General features: G+C 54.0%; 2 protein-coding genes across 3 annotated transcripts in view; one reads left to right on the top strand and one right to left on the bottom strand.

Moving 5' to 3' along the window:
• Window positions 1–354: 354 nt before the first annotated feature.
• Window positions 355–4,095, top strand: CUNH12orf43 (chromosome unknown C12orf43 homolog). The gene is made up of 5 exons (XM_026037443.1): window positions 355–545; window positions 1,161–1,259; window positions 1,939–2,012; window positions 2,344–2,431; window positions 2,796–4,095. The coding sequence occupies exons 1-5, from the start codon at window positions 355–357 to the stop codon at window positions 3,166–3,168; spliced, it is 825 nt and encodes a 274-aa protein (XP_025893228.1). The 3' UTR covers window positions 3,169–4,095.
• Window positions 4,096–5,924: 1,829 nt separating this feature from the next.
• HNF1A (HNF1 homeobox A) overlaps window positions 5,925–11,375 on the bottom strand; it is a 13,901-nt gene continuing 8,450 nt past the window's right edge. The window contains exons 4-10 of one of the 2 annotated variants that reach the window (XM_026037694.1): window positions 11,054–11,286; window positions 10,160–10,317; window positions 8,300–8,501; window positions 7,293–7,484; window positions 6,954–7,075; window positions 6,568–6,709; window positions 5,925–6,057 (exon numbers count right to left, since the gene is read on the bottom strand). In XM_026037694.1, coding sequence (XP_025893479.1) covers window positions 5,930–6,057; window positions 6,568–6,709; window positions 6,954–7,075; window positions 7,293–7,484; window positions 8,300–8,501; window positions 10,160–10,317; window positions 11,054–11,286 — 1,177 coding nt within the window. In that variant the 3' untranslated portion in view covers window positions 5,925–5,929. Of the gene's footprint in view, window positions 6,058–6,567; window positions 6,726–6,936; window positions 7,076–7,292; window positions 7,485–8,299; window positions 8,502–10,159; window positions 10,318–11,053; window positions 11,287–11,375 lie in introns of both variants that reach the window. The other variant, XM_026037693.1, reaches the window with a different exon arrangement.

Raw genomic sequence — 11,375 nt, 5'->3', positions numbered from 1 at the left:
GGCCGCTCCCGCTCGCGGCTCCCGCTCCGCCCTTCGCAGCCCCGCTGCGGGAGCGCAGCCGCGGCCGGGAGCGGGGCGCCTTGCCCGGCGGGAACCGCGAGGGGAGCCCTTTCCAGGGCCGCCCGCACCGCTCGGGCCCGGGGTGCCCGGGGAGCAGGGGGGAGCGGGGAACAGCCGGTACCGGCGCGCCCGGGCGCCGCTCTTTTATACCCATGGGGACCCAGAAACGGGCTCGGGGCCGCCCTCCGGGAGACTACAGCTCCCAGCGTGCCCCGCGGCGGCACTACAGCTCCCGGTGTGCCATGCGGCGGGACTGCAATTCCCGGCGTGCCTCGCGGCCGGCGCGGCCTCAAGATGGCGGCGCGCAGGGGCGGCCCGAGCTCGGAGAGCAGCAGCGAGAGCAGCGACGAGGCGGCGGCCGCGCGGTTCCGGGAGGCCGCCTGGGACTGCGGCGGCTGGGCGGGAGGCGCCGCCGCCTCTCGGCGGCCTCCGCTTCCCATGGCGGGCGGTCGCGCGGAGGAGCGCGCGGCGCGGCCCAGCCGCAGGTACCGGCGCCCCGCAGCCATCCCGGCCCCGCTCCCCGCGGCCGCCCCCGCAAGCGCCCCCGGTGGGGTCGAGGCCTCGTAGCGCTGCCCCGAGCGCTTCCCCCGCCTGTTTCGTTCGGGAAGGTGGATTCAATCAGGGGTTACTCCTGCAAAGACAGGCGGTTACCAGCACCTGGGCCGGAGCCCCGCGACACCGGGGCCGTGTCCTGCGTGGGGTTGCAGCACGGCCACAGCCTCAGGGGCTGAGACCCACAGACTCCTAATCAGGACAGCGGGTAGAGGAATCGGGACCTTGCTGCAAAGCTGTTTGCCATGGAACCACCTGCAAGCGAAGGGGTGTCCTGGCACCAGTTGTTTGTATTTGTTAGCTGTTTCTGTGAGAAAATCACCAGCTTTTAACCATTCTGGGGGTGGCTAAATCGATTCAGCTCTTTCTTGGGTGCTCCACTTATGCTGCCGAGCTGTTCTGTCCCTTTTTAACAGTCTTCCCTACCCGCTAAGTAGTAGTTAGTTACCAGATGCTGGAAGGTTTTAATCGCTCATGTTTTGTATGGGTGAGAGCAGCTGCCTCTGTCAGCTTTGAAAGAAGAGAATTTTTCTCTTACTTCCACACAGGCGCGATGTGAATGGTCACAGCGAGGATGGCAACGAGCTGCAGACGACGCCCGAGTTCAGGGCTCACGTGGCCAGGAAGCTGGGAGCGATGTTGGACAGGTACCGGCACGCGATGCCCAGGGCTCGGTCTGGGGGAGAAGCAGCACTGGTGCTTCTGCCTTCTGAGCATGGGGAGGTGTGGATCTGAGCATGGGAAACTGTAGATTTGAGCACAGTGTGAATCTGAAGGAGAAATTGCCCCTTTTCATGTCCCCTTCGTTACTGCCCCTGCTGCAGACTTGCATGTTACAGTGACCTGAGCCAGCGCCATGCTCTCAGAGAGCACATGCTCCCCTTTGCCTCTGTGGTGAGTGTGTTGTGGGGAGGAAAAAGCAGGATTTAAGTGCCTGGGCATTTTCAGCCTTCAAGAGCTGCATTTTTTTTTTATTATTCTTTTATTCTTGCAAGCTGCAGCAGGACCTGATGCAGGGTTGTGCTGGCAGCAGGCTGTGTTGATAAGCTGCACCTGCCTGTGTGATACGCAGGTCTTTGTCAGGTATATATGGCCTTGAGAACTAAATTGCTGCTATTCAGAGCTGCCCTTTTGCCCAGTCTTTCTTGTGGCACGTGTTGGTAATGGGCAAAGACTCCGTCCGCTCTGAAAGCAGGAAAATGAAACAACTTCACTAGGAAAAAGTAAGAAACTCAGTCGCACTTCCCTCCCGTCTTGTTTCCTGGGAATGTGCGACTCTGGTTTGCTCTGCTGCACAAACCTGCCTGACTCAGCTTTTCTGCTTAGTTCTATCACTGTCCTGAAGGAGTCATCGGCACCTTCATCAACTGCCGTGCAAGAGCTCGACGCTGGAGATGATGGTGAGTCCTAGTCACGTGCTGGGGCTTGTTTCTGACACTGCTAGTTAAATACTAATTGGTGTGGATCGTGTCTAGTGGCCATTTCACAACTAACTAAAGAGCATTTGCAGTATAAGAATGTGCCTTAATACCATTAAGGATTGGCATGGTTACGATTTCTGCACAAGAACTGACTTTTTGATGATTTTTAGTCCCAAATAATTGCTATTTAGAACATTATTGATAGCAAGATGAACAGCAGTGGAGCCTCGTGGAGCAATTGCCGTTGACTGCTCTCATCTCAGTGTTTGGTTTTGGCTACAATTCCCTCTGTGCCTCTTGTGTATTTCAGGCTTTCGTCTCTTCTCCTCCTCCATCCCTGGGGACTGCGGGAGGCCGGAGCCCTGCCCGGCCCGGCGGAGACGGCCCTCGAGCTCCAGGTGAGGCGCTGGTGGCTGCTCTGCCCCCGGAAAACGGCGCTGCAGCTCCCGATCTGGAGGCACCCGGGATGCTTCCATGGGGCCAGAAAGCCGAAGAACTTGAGAAATGTGATTTTGTAATTTAAAATGAGCAGGCTTCTTGTTTTAATGCTGAGGAACCAGAAACACTCATGGAGAAACCTTCTGCCCCCTCTTAGTGTGTAAGAACACTAAGCCTTCAAACATGTTACGTGGGTCACGAGGGGTTATGGCCAGATGTCAGTCGGATGCTCTTACATTAAAGCTATGGATGGTTCTGCTCCCTGTGTCCTGGCTGAATTCAAGGCAAGTAATAAAATTTCCTTCCCTTTTTTTACCTCTCCAGTGACTCGGACAGTGATGAAGAGTGGCAAAGGTACCAGGAGGCTGCTGTGTCGGGCACAGACATTCTGAAGCAAAGTGCTCTTCCTGCCCTGTGCCAAGAGCCCAGCGAGGATCTGAATCACAGCTGTGCAGAGCCCAGCCAGAAGAAAAAGAAGAAAAAGAAAAAGAAGGGAGAGAAAAATATTAAAGACACAATAGAAGATGTAGAAGAGTGTGACCAGATCAGGAAAGATTTGCGGTGTTTGGTTTCTACAAATGGACAAGATGAGAGACATGATAGAAATATCAGAGAGACAGCTGTGTTGCCAGAAGGAGTGAAGAAGAAAAAGAAAAGGAAGAAAGAATTAAGGTTTTGCTCTGCAAACGGCCGATGATTGTGCTAGCTTCTTTTTGGTGTCCTTCACGTCACAAAGTGGCTGCAGACGAGGGAAGGTTAATTGGCAGAGCTTCTGTTTTAAAAGCTCTGTGGCCTGAGATTTTTATTAAATGGATTCCTTTGTTGCCGGTGTCCCTTGAGGAGGGGAACGTGGCTCTTCCCTTGCAGTGGCTGTAGGTGCTGCTGCTTGGGCAGACCTAGTGCCAAAGCATGAAATACTGGGCACAGGCTTAGTGACAGGAGGGACATAATCACAGCTGTCCCCTCCTGCCTCGCTCAAAAGAAGCCTGGTGTTCTGAGCACATGGGTTGGGTCTGGTTCATGCGAGCAGGTACTCAGCTCCTTTTCCTCCTTGGCTCCAACTAGGGAGCTCCCTGGACCCCAGGGACCGCAGGGAGCTCCAGTGTGGGGAGCGCCTTTGTCTGGAGTATCCTGCAGATGCTAAGGCCCATTTACTTTCTCTGTGGTCATCGTAACTATCTATTGTTGATACCTGCTGTGTTATTAATCCCTCTGTAATCTGCACATCTCTGGGACCTCTGCACCTAACAGCTAAACAAGGAGCATCATGAGTTTACTGCAGGTTCTTATAAACAGCTAATTCTGTTCAAGTTGTCTCCTTAGAGATTTACTTTCATTTGCAGCATCTGCTGTGGCATTTGTTGTTACTAAATTCTGCTGCATTTGTCTTATTTAATGTTGTGGGTTTGGTGCAGCAGTGGCTCAGTTAGATCCCCAGCCACAGAGGAAAACTATTTTAGTTGACTCCTTATTTGCGTTGTGATCCATGTCACAAAATTGCTCTGGGAAGGACTTAGATTTCAAAGTCACTGTGTTTCAGTTTGTATTCTGATGAAATTAGGTCTGTCTGGGTGTTTAAATAGCAGTTTCTTGGTAGTTTTCAATATGGCTCTTCCTCCATTTCTAGATACCAAACCTTAAGCTCTAGTGTTTCTGTTGGTTGGATGCCTGTTGTTCCTAAGGTTGTTTCGTGTGAGCAGCTCTGACTCCTTGCCCCTCTTTGGGAGAACTTGAAAGCCAACTTGGACAAATGAGAAAATTGTTGTTCTTTGAGCAGGGGAAAAACCTAGATGTTTTCTTTGCTATAATCCTCATTGCTTTTCATTCAAGACAACATTGTTGGCATCTGGAAATGGAAAAGCTGACCGGAAAACTGGCTTGTAAACTGACTAATGGTGCCAACAAAAATGACTTGGGGACAGCCAACACTTCAGTTTAGTGAAGCTGGCACCTGGGCTGTCTGGCTTCCTTAAACCTTGGATTTTACATATTCTTCAAAAAGTATAGATGCCTAGTTTTCTAAACATCATTTTTGGACGTGTTTTATGATAATGATTTTTAGCCCGACTGGGCAGTAACTGTATTTGCAAGTAATGCACGTAGGAGGTTAGGGGCCACTTCTGGGGTGAAACTGCACAAAGGCTCTAGTTACTGAGATTGGCCTCTGGTGGTTGATGGTATCGAGAGGAAGCTCTTATTAGTATGAATTGAATGAGACGTCTATAATTTTGAAATCTCCAGGTACAATAATTTATGAGTTTGCTATTAGACCTTTAAAATCTCCCTTAACCTTAATTTCAAGCTCTTCAATCTTGAGTCTGTTCCAGTCTCCCAGATTTTTGTCCTTGTTGGCAAGAGAATAGCGCCATTTCTATTTCAATGACAAAAATACATGAGCTGGAGTTGCTTTCATGTCTGGCTACTGATGTAGTGGCATCAAGGTTGAAAGTAAATAGCGAAGAGAGGACTAATTAGAAGAGGAATTATGTAAGTAGCTCCTTAGGGCAGAAAACCTTCACTTAGTGCAAATAAGGCTTTTAGACCCCAGGGAAATTATTTGCATGGTAGATTCTAGCCCCTGGGGAAATTGAGGATGAGCTCTGCTCTCTCAAATCCATCTGAGTTGAGGTCCTTATAGAGGGCAAAGTAAGGAGCTATAGATTGGAGCATGGAAAAACCTGCAGGCTTCCTGCAGTGCCAAGGAGCTGTAGGGAAGAGCTGTCCCCGTCTCCTTCAGCAGGATACGAAGGTGAGAATCCATGTACCAGATGCAGAAAACTGAAATTGCCAGTCTGCTTTTAAATTTTAATTTCTGCATTTAAAACAAAGCAGAGCAATATCAAAAACAACCAAGCCATTTCCACTAGGATAGCATGATTTTCAAAGCAGGTCATTTTGAACTGGCACATGGAAGATGTTTGGGGTTTTGCTGGGTTTTCTTTGGATTGTTTCGGGCAAATCAGGGGACTGTAGGTGGCAGTCAGCCCTCCCGTCCTGACAGGGTTGTGCCCGGCTGTGGCTGGATCTTTCTCGGTGGGTTTATTTGCAAAGCCAGGAATTGGGTTCTCTCTTGCCTGGTGCTGCATTACGGCAGAGGAGCCTCGGGCAGCTCCGCTTTGCTCTTCCCTACGTGGTTTTCCTGCCCTTGGCAGGTTTGGAGAGGCCCATCCTCACGGGGAGGTGAAAATCCCCCCGCGCCCGGGTGTCTGTGCCGCGTCGCAGCCCGGTCCCTGTCTCGCCAGGCTTCCTTCTTCAGCAGCCACCAGGATTTCCAGTCTTTCCAGGTGGCTGCTGGGGTTGGACTTAGCGGGGCTGAGGGGGTGGCAGTGGCTCCCAGCGGTGCCGGCCACATCTTCCTGCGGCTCCCGACGCCCGGGGCGTCTTAACCCGCTGAGGGCGCCAAGTGAGCGCAGGGACAGTGGTGACGCTGCGGCTGGGGACGCTACCGGCGGCTGCGGTTACTGCGAGGACGAGGCCATCTGCGTGGAGATGAAGGTCTCGATGGCGCTGTGGGCCGAGGGCAGCAGCTGGCTGTGGCTGCTGGGCGAGTCGGAGCTCTGGTAGAGCACAAGGCTGCCGGAGGAGACTGCCGGAGGAGACATGCATTAGGAGCGGGTCCTGCCGCAGCCCCCAGATCCCCTGGCCTCGGAGCAAAGACCCTTCCTGCTTTATGTGCCCCTATGTACACAGAGTAGGGGCAAAGCTGGCCCAAAAACATCGTGGAATGCGAGGGAGCTGAGTCCTAAGGAGCCTGCCTGGTGCTTGATGTCCTTCCTCAGGGCTGGAGAGCTCCAGCCTAGGTCTGGATGTGAAGGGTTTTTCAGCTCAAGCTGCCTGCTGGTCTGGCAGCGTGTGGACCTTGGTCACTGTGACACCTTTAAGGTTATTCTGCTCTAGAAACTCTTAAGAGGGATCCCATTTTCACAAGCCCATCTGTATGGATGATTCCCTGCTCTGCTGTGCTCCAAACCTTTATTTCCCCCATATGGCAGCTTTCCAGTCCCCCTTGCAGGCTGCTGGGGCGCCCAGCCCTCGTGTTGGGAAGGGTCCTGTGGAGCCCAGTGTGACTTAAAACAAGGGCGGCTGCCGCTCTTACCTGCGGGGCTCGAGGTGAGGCGAGCGCCCGGCTGCAGGTGCTGGATGGCTGTGTCCTGGCTCTGTAGATGGATTGTGGGCGCCTGCGACACCGGCGTGTGCATCCCAGACTCCGTGTGGGATTCTGAGTCGGACGCGAATGCCTGGAGGCAAAGTTGACTGGTTTCTGCATCACTTCTTACAGGCACGAGAGAGGAGCACAGGGACGAGCGAGCAGGGGCTGCTCCCAGGGAGGTCCAAGCCCTTCGTGGCGGTGAAGAGCTCTCTAATGCCCCAAGGTGAGGATGCAGGAGGGATGTCCTGCAGCAGAGCCACCCGTCCCGGAGCGCCCCGCAGCCCGGTGCGGTTCCGAGGTGTGGAGCCAGGGCGCCTGCTTGAGGCTCTTACCTGCTTGGTTGGTGTCAGGCTGGTGAGGGCGCTCAGGTTGGCAGTGTCTGTTATCACCATGGTTTGGGGCAGGAGGCTGGTGTGCGTGTACTGGGCCACCTCCGACTTGGGGCCGTACAGAGCTGTGCGTGAAAGACAACAAGGTCACCGGGATGCTGGAGCCTGGCGCGGGATCGGCTGGGCTCAGTTGGTCCTGCTCTCCAGGACCTGCTTTCTGGCCCCAGGACAGTGTGGGTGCAAGGACAGCAAGGTGCATGCAAGAGAAATAACTTCGTAATTAGGGCAACAGTAACAACGGGGATGGGGAGAGCTCCGCAACGAACGCCCCGCTGCTCTTACCGTGCGGGTTCTGTATCTGGGCCATGGTGGCCATGAAGGGGCTCTGGTTGATGTGGCTCTGCACCTGCTGCATGAGGGGCTGCTGGTAGGACGGGTGCAGCTGCTGGGAGAACTGCACGGGCTGCAGGGTGGTCAGGCTGCTCCCCATGCTGTTGATCACCGGCACGCTCTGGGGCTGCGTCGAGGCCAGGCCTGAAACCCAAAGCGACAGTGCTGAGACCACCTTTTCGGCCCTTATTTTTACCTTTTTGAGGGCAGGTCTGCCCTAGCAGGGTGAGCTCGGTGGCTGTTTTTCAGGAGCTTTGGTTGTGTTTTCTGTGAATATGAAAAGGAAGCAAGAGGGTATGAAACACACAGGAGCGTGTGAAACACATGCACATGCACAGGAGAGTGTGAAACACAGAGCAGAGGGGCCACGGGATTGCCTGGGTGCTGCCGTGTTCCCGTGGGGCCTCCCGCGGCACCGCCCCGCAGCGTGCAGATACCCCGGCACGAGGCTCCGTCGGCACCCTCAATCCCAGGTAAAACTGCATTTCCTTTCAGCAGCCAGTTCATTTTTATTCTTTTTTTTTTTTTTGCATGAACTTGTTGGCAACAGGGAGAACTCTTGGAACAGAGTTGGAGCTCCTTTTGTTTAGGCTGAGAAATTAGAGAATTTGCACCCGTGAGAGGGAGACGGGGGCTTTGTGCGTTGCTGCTCCTGGCCCACAACCACCCAGACACTGCAGCTGTAAACCAGTGAGTCTGTGCAGTGCTGAGACACTGCTAATGCTGTGTGGAAACTTCCAACTTCTGTTTTGCACAGAATGAGTATCCACATCATAACAGTCCTGGGGGTAAAGGAGGAAATGGAAATAGTTCACAGCTGTCAAAATGGACCAAAACAGGACCTCTATCTTCCTGGGAAGAGAGCATAGGGAGAGGGTAGGTCCATTTTATGAAAGAGGTGCACTTTGGGGACAGAAGAGCCCAGCGCAGCAAGGGGGGCAGTCGAACGCACGACTCACCGATGACCAGCGTGGAGGCGCCCGTGTTGGTGAAGGCAGGCGCCAGGGAGGAGGTGTCTCCGGTGCCGATGGCCATGACGCCGGGCAGCGATGCCATGATGAGGTTCTGCGGCTGCTGGCCCAGCGCGTGCGGGCTCTGCTCCAGCCCGTGCAGGGCCGTCAGGGTGCTCACGGGGGGCAGCGTGCCCCCGGGCGCCGACACCTGCGGGCAGCCAGGCCTCAGTGCCCCCTGCTCCGGGGGCACTAGGGGATCCCTAGAGGTCCCTTCCAACCTCAACCATCCTGTGATGCTGTGAGAAGGTGCCAGGCAGCCCCTGCAACCTGCTCCCCTCTCGCTGGTGGGGAAGATGTTGCCCTTGCTCATGGGCAGGGGCTGTTTTCATGCCCCTCGCTTAGCTGGTACAGGTCAGCGGTAGGAAAACTCAGAATGACTTTCCCTCTCCTTTAATTCCTCACATCCCAGAGCTCCAAAGGGCTGCACAGACGGGAACGAGGTTGCTACGTTCCCCGTGGGCAAGGCTGATCCTCTCTTAATTACACAGGTTTAGCTGTGGAGTTCAGCACCGTGTGGGAGCTCCTCCTTTCTCATTCACTTTTCCTGAGAAACGCTGCCGTTTTCCTTCCTCTCAACAAGTGGCTTTTGGGGCCAGTGGATTTTTAGACTGAGATATTAAAGGAGCTGCTGAAATGTTTTCTTATGTTGTCCCTGCCACGCGTCCTTCAGCCCACACTGACCAGCAGCTGCCCATTCCCAGAAAAGCAGCAGATTGGTTGGATAGAGCAGGACTGCTCTAGACTTGGCTGCCCGGCTGGCTCGGCCTGAATCGCCAGAACATTTAATAACTTAACTGTTTCCTCGGTCTCAGAAATGAGCCCTGTAACCTGGGTCTGTGTTGTGGTGGAGTTTTGAACGTGTAAAGCCCTTTAAAGACTTATAGTTTAAAAAATACTTTGCTGGTAGGGAAAGTTCAGTGCTTTCTATTAATGCTTTCTCTTTTTTCTCCCCAGAGATAAAAAGATGTAGGGAATTTTTAGTAAGAGTAAACTGCAACAGGCTTAAAATCACCCTGATAGCAATTTTAGAAGATGTCTCTAGCAGAAGATCTTTTCAGTGCCTAGTGAAAGACATTTCTTCAGAGAGAGGCCAGAAAACCAACAGAGCAAGTGGGTGACAACAGAGATTTAAGTCATGCTCATTCACAGTGATCTCAGCTTTGCCTCAGGCCGCTATGCACTAATGCAAAGGGAGAACCCTGCAAGCAAGGGAAGAGGGTGCAGACCACAAGTGGTGTGTCCCATCACTAGAAGTGAAACACTAGCACTATGTGGAGAGAGGTTTACTTAAGAGAAACTCAAACTAAAAAAAGGTAAAGTATTTGAAAAGGTAGATACAGCAAAGGTATCCAGACGTGTCCCCTACATCTGGAGATGCATGGAGTAGGAAAGATGGAGATGATGAGAATCTGCCTGAGGAAGGAGGAGAGAGGTAAAGGCCTCCTGGGAGGAAGGAAATAATGTCATATCTTGAGCTCTGTTTTCTCAGAATAGAGTGGTTTGTTAGCCTTGAGGAAATGGGTGTACTTCTTGTTTTTGTGCTGTATCGCTCACCCTCCCCAGGTGTATGCAAGGCACAGGGGTCCCAAAACTGCTCCTATTATATGGCCAGTGTCAAGCTGACCATGTCATGTTGCTGCAAGAAGGTTATTTTTAAGAGTGTCCTAAGAAATGCCATTGCTGAGTGGTGTATATTGTGACCTGGGCAGAGGATCTGGTGTCCTATAGTCACCAGTACATCAGTATACATTTGTATATACTGTATAGTTATGTATATAACTGCATATATCAGTATGTATCACTCACCAGCTTAGTGTCTGTGCTCAGGAGGTTCTGGCTGGGCTCCAGGCCGGGGGGAGAGACCTGGTGCAGGATGGTTTGGGTGGTCACCAGGGAGCTGTTCCCGTGCGGGTTGCTGCTGGAGGACTCTGCCTCCGTGGCTGGTTGCTGGTTGTACCTCACTCCTGGGTTTTGCACAAGGTGGAAACGGTCGTCAGAAATGAAACAGAGACACATCAGCAAGTGCTAAACCCGGTTTCCTTTGCAGTTGCTTGTCTTTGCTCAGAATAAAGAGATGGTGGCTGGCAGGGGAACCTGGAGAAGAGCCGTTCCCATCGCTGTGCCCTGGGCTTCCTCTAACTGGGCGCAACTGCCTCCTGCAGCCCTGACCTCCAGGTAGGGCTGGCTGCTCTGCGGGGAGGGAGCTGGGCTGGCCGGGAGCCTCCCTGGGTGAGGGCGCAGGGAAGAGCACTGGGAAGAGCCTCTCTTCCCAGCGTGACACCCATGGCCGACCTGGAACTCCAGCTCCGGGGTGGGGAGAGGCCTCTCCCGGGGCCTGGAAGTCCAGGCATGGAGCCTGTGGCTGGAAAGGGCGACGGCTGTAGGATCAGCTTGGGGTAGCAGCACCGCTAAGGTGACCCCTTGGCTGCTCCCTGCCAGCTGCGAGGGAGCAGCAGCCTCTGGAAGAGTGGGGACCCGGCCAAGAGTTGTGTGGCTGAACTGTCCCCTTGGCTTCTCTAGCCCTCTTGTCCTTGCCTGGACACGTGGCCCTTGTCCCCCATCCTCTTCCTCTGTATCCAACCTGCCTTTCCCACAGATCCACCTCCCAAAGGGGTGGATGAGGAAGGCACTTCTGATCACTGAATTTAGGCAATTTGGGGGGTGTTTTGTTTTCCCGTGTCCCCCCTGGTTGTTTCTTACCGTGGACTTTGCTGGGTGAAAGAGCAGGAGGCGGCTGGAGGGAGGAGGAGTTGTGAGGGGGCAGCGGGGGCGCGGGCTGCGGCCCGCTGAAGGTGTCCATGGCCAGCTTGTGCCGGAAGGCCTCCTCCTTCCGGCGGTTGGCAAACCAGTTGTAGACCCTCACCTCGGTCACCAGGTTGGAGCCCAGCCCCTGGGCCTGCGACGGCGAGACGCCCCTCTGGATGCACTCGGCTCTGCGGGAGGAAGAACATGGAAGGAGTCTGAGGCGCGTTCCGGGATGGGGAACGACAGGGAAGGAGTCTGAGGCGCGTTCCGGGATGGG

Source organism: Nothoprocta perdicaria, unplaced genomic scaffold (assembly GCF_003342845.1).
Source record: "Nothoprocta perdicaria isolate Ctin4 unplaced genomic scaffold, notPer1 scaffold_2, whole genome shotgun sequence".
Taxonomy (NCBI): Eukaryota; Metazoa; Chordata; class Aves; order Tinamiformes; family Tinamidae; genus Nothoprocta; species Nothoprocta perdicaria.
Note: the sequence above shows the minus strand (reverse complement) of the source record. Positions and strands in the feature narration are given on the sequence as shown.

Bases quoted from the DNA above. Each gene is read 5' to 3' on its own strand.
- CUNH12orf43 (XM_026037443.1), top strand. From the start codon at position 355: ATGGCGGCGCGCAGGGGCGGCCCGAGCTCGGAGAGCAGCAGCGAGAGC. The intron at 546-1,160 runs GTACCGGCGCCC...ACTTCCACACAG, and splicing joins GCGGCGCGGCCCAGCCGCAG to GCGCGATGTGAATGGTCACA. The intron at 1,260-1,938 runs GTACCGGCACGC...TTTTCTGCTTAG, and splicing joins CTGGGAGCGATGTTGGACAG to TTCTATCACTGTCCTGAAGG.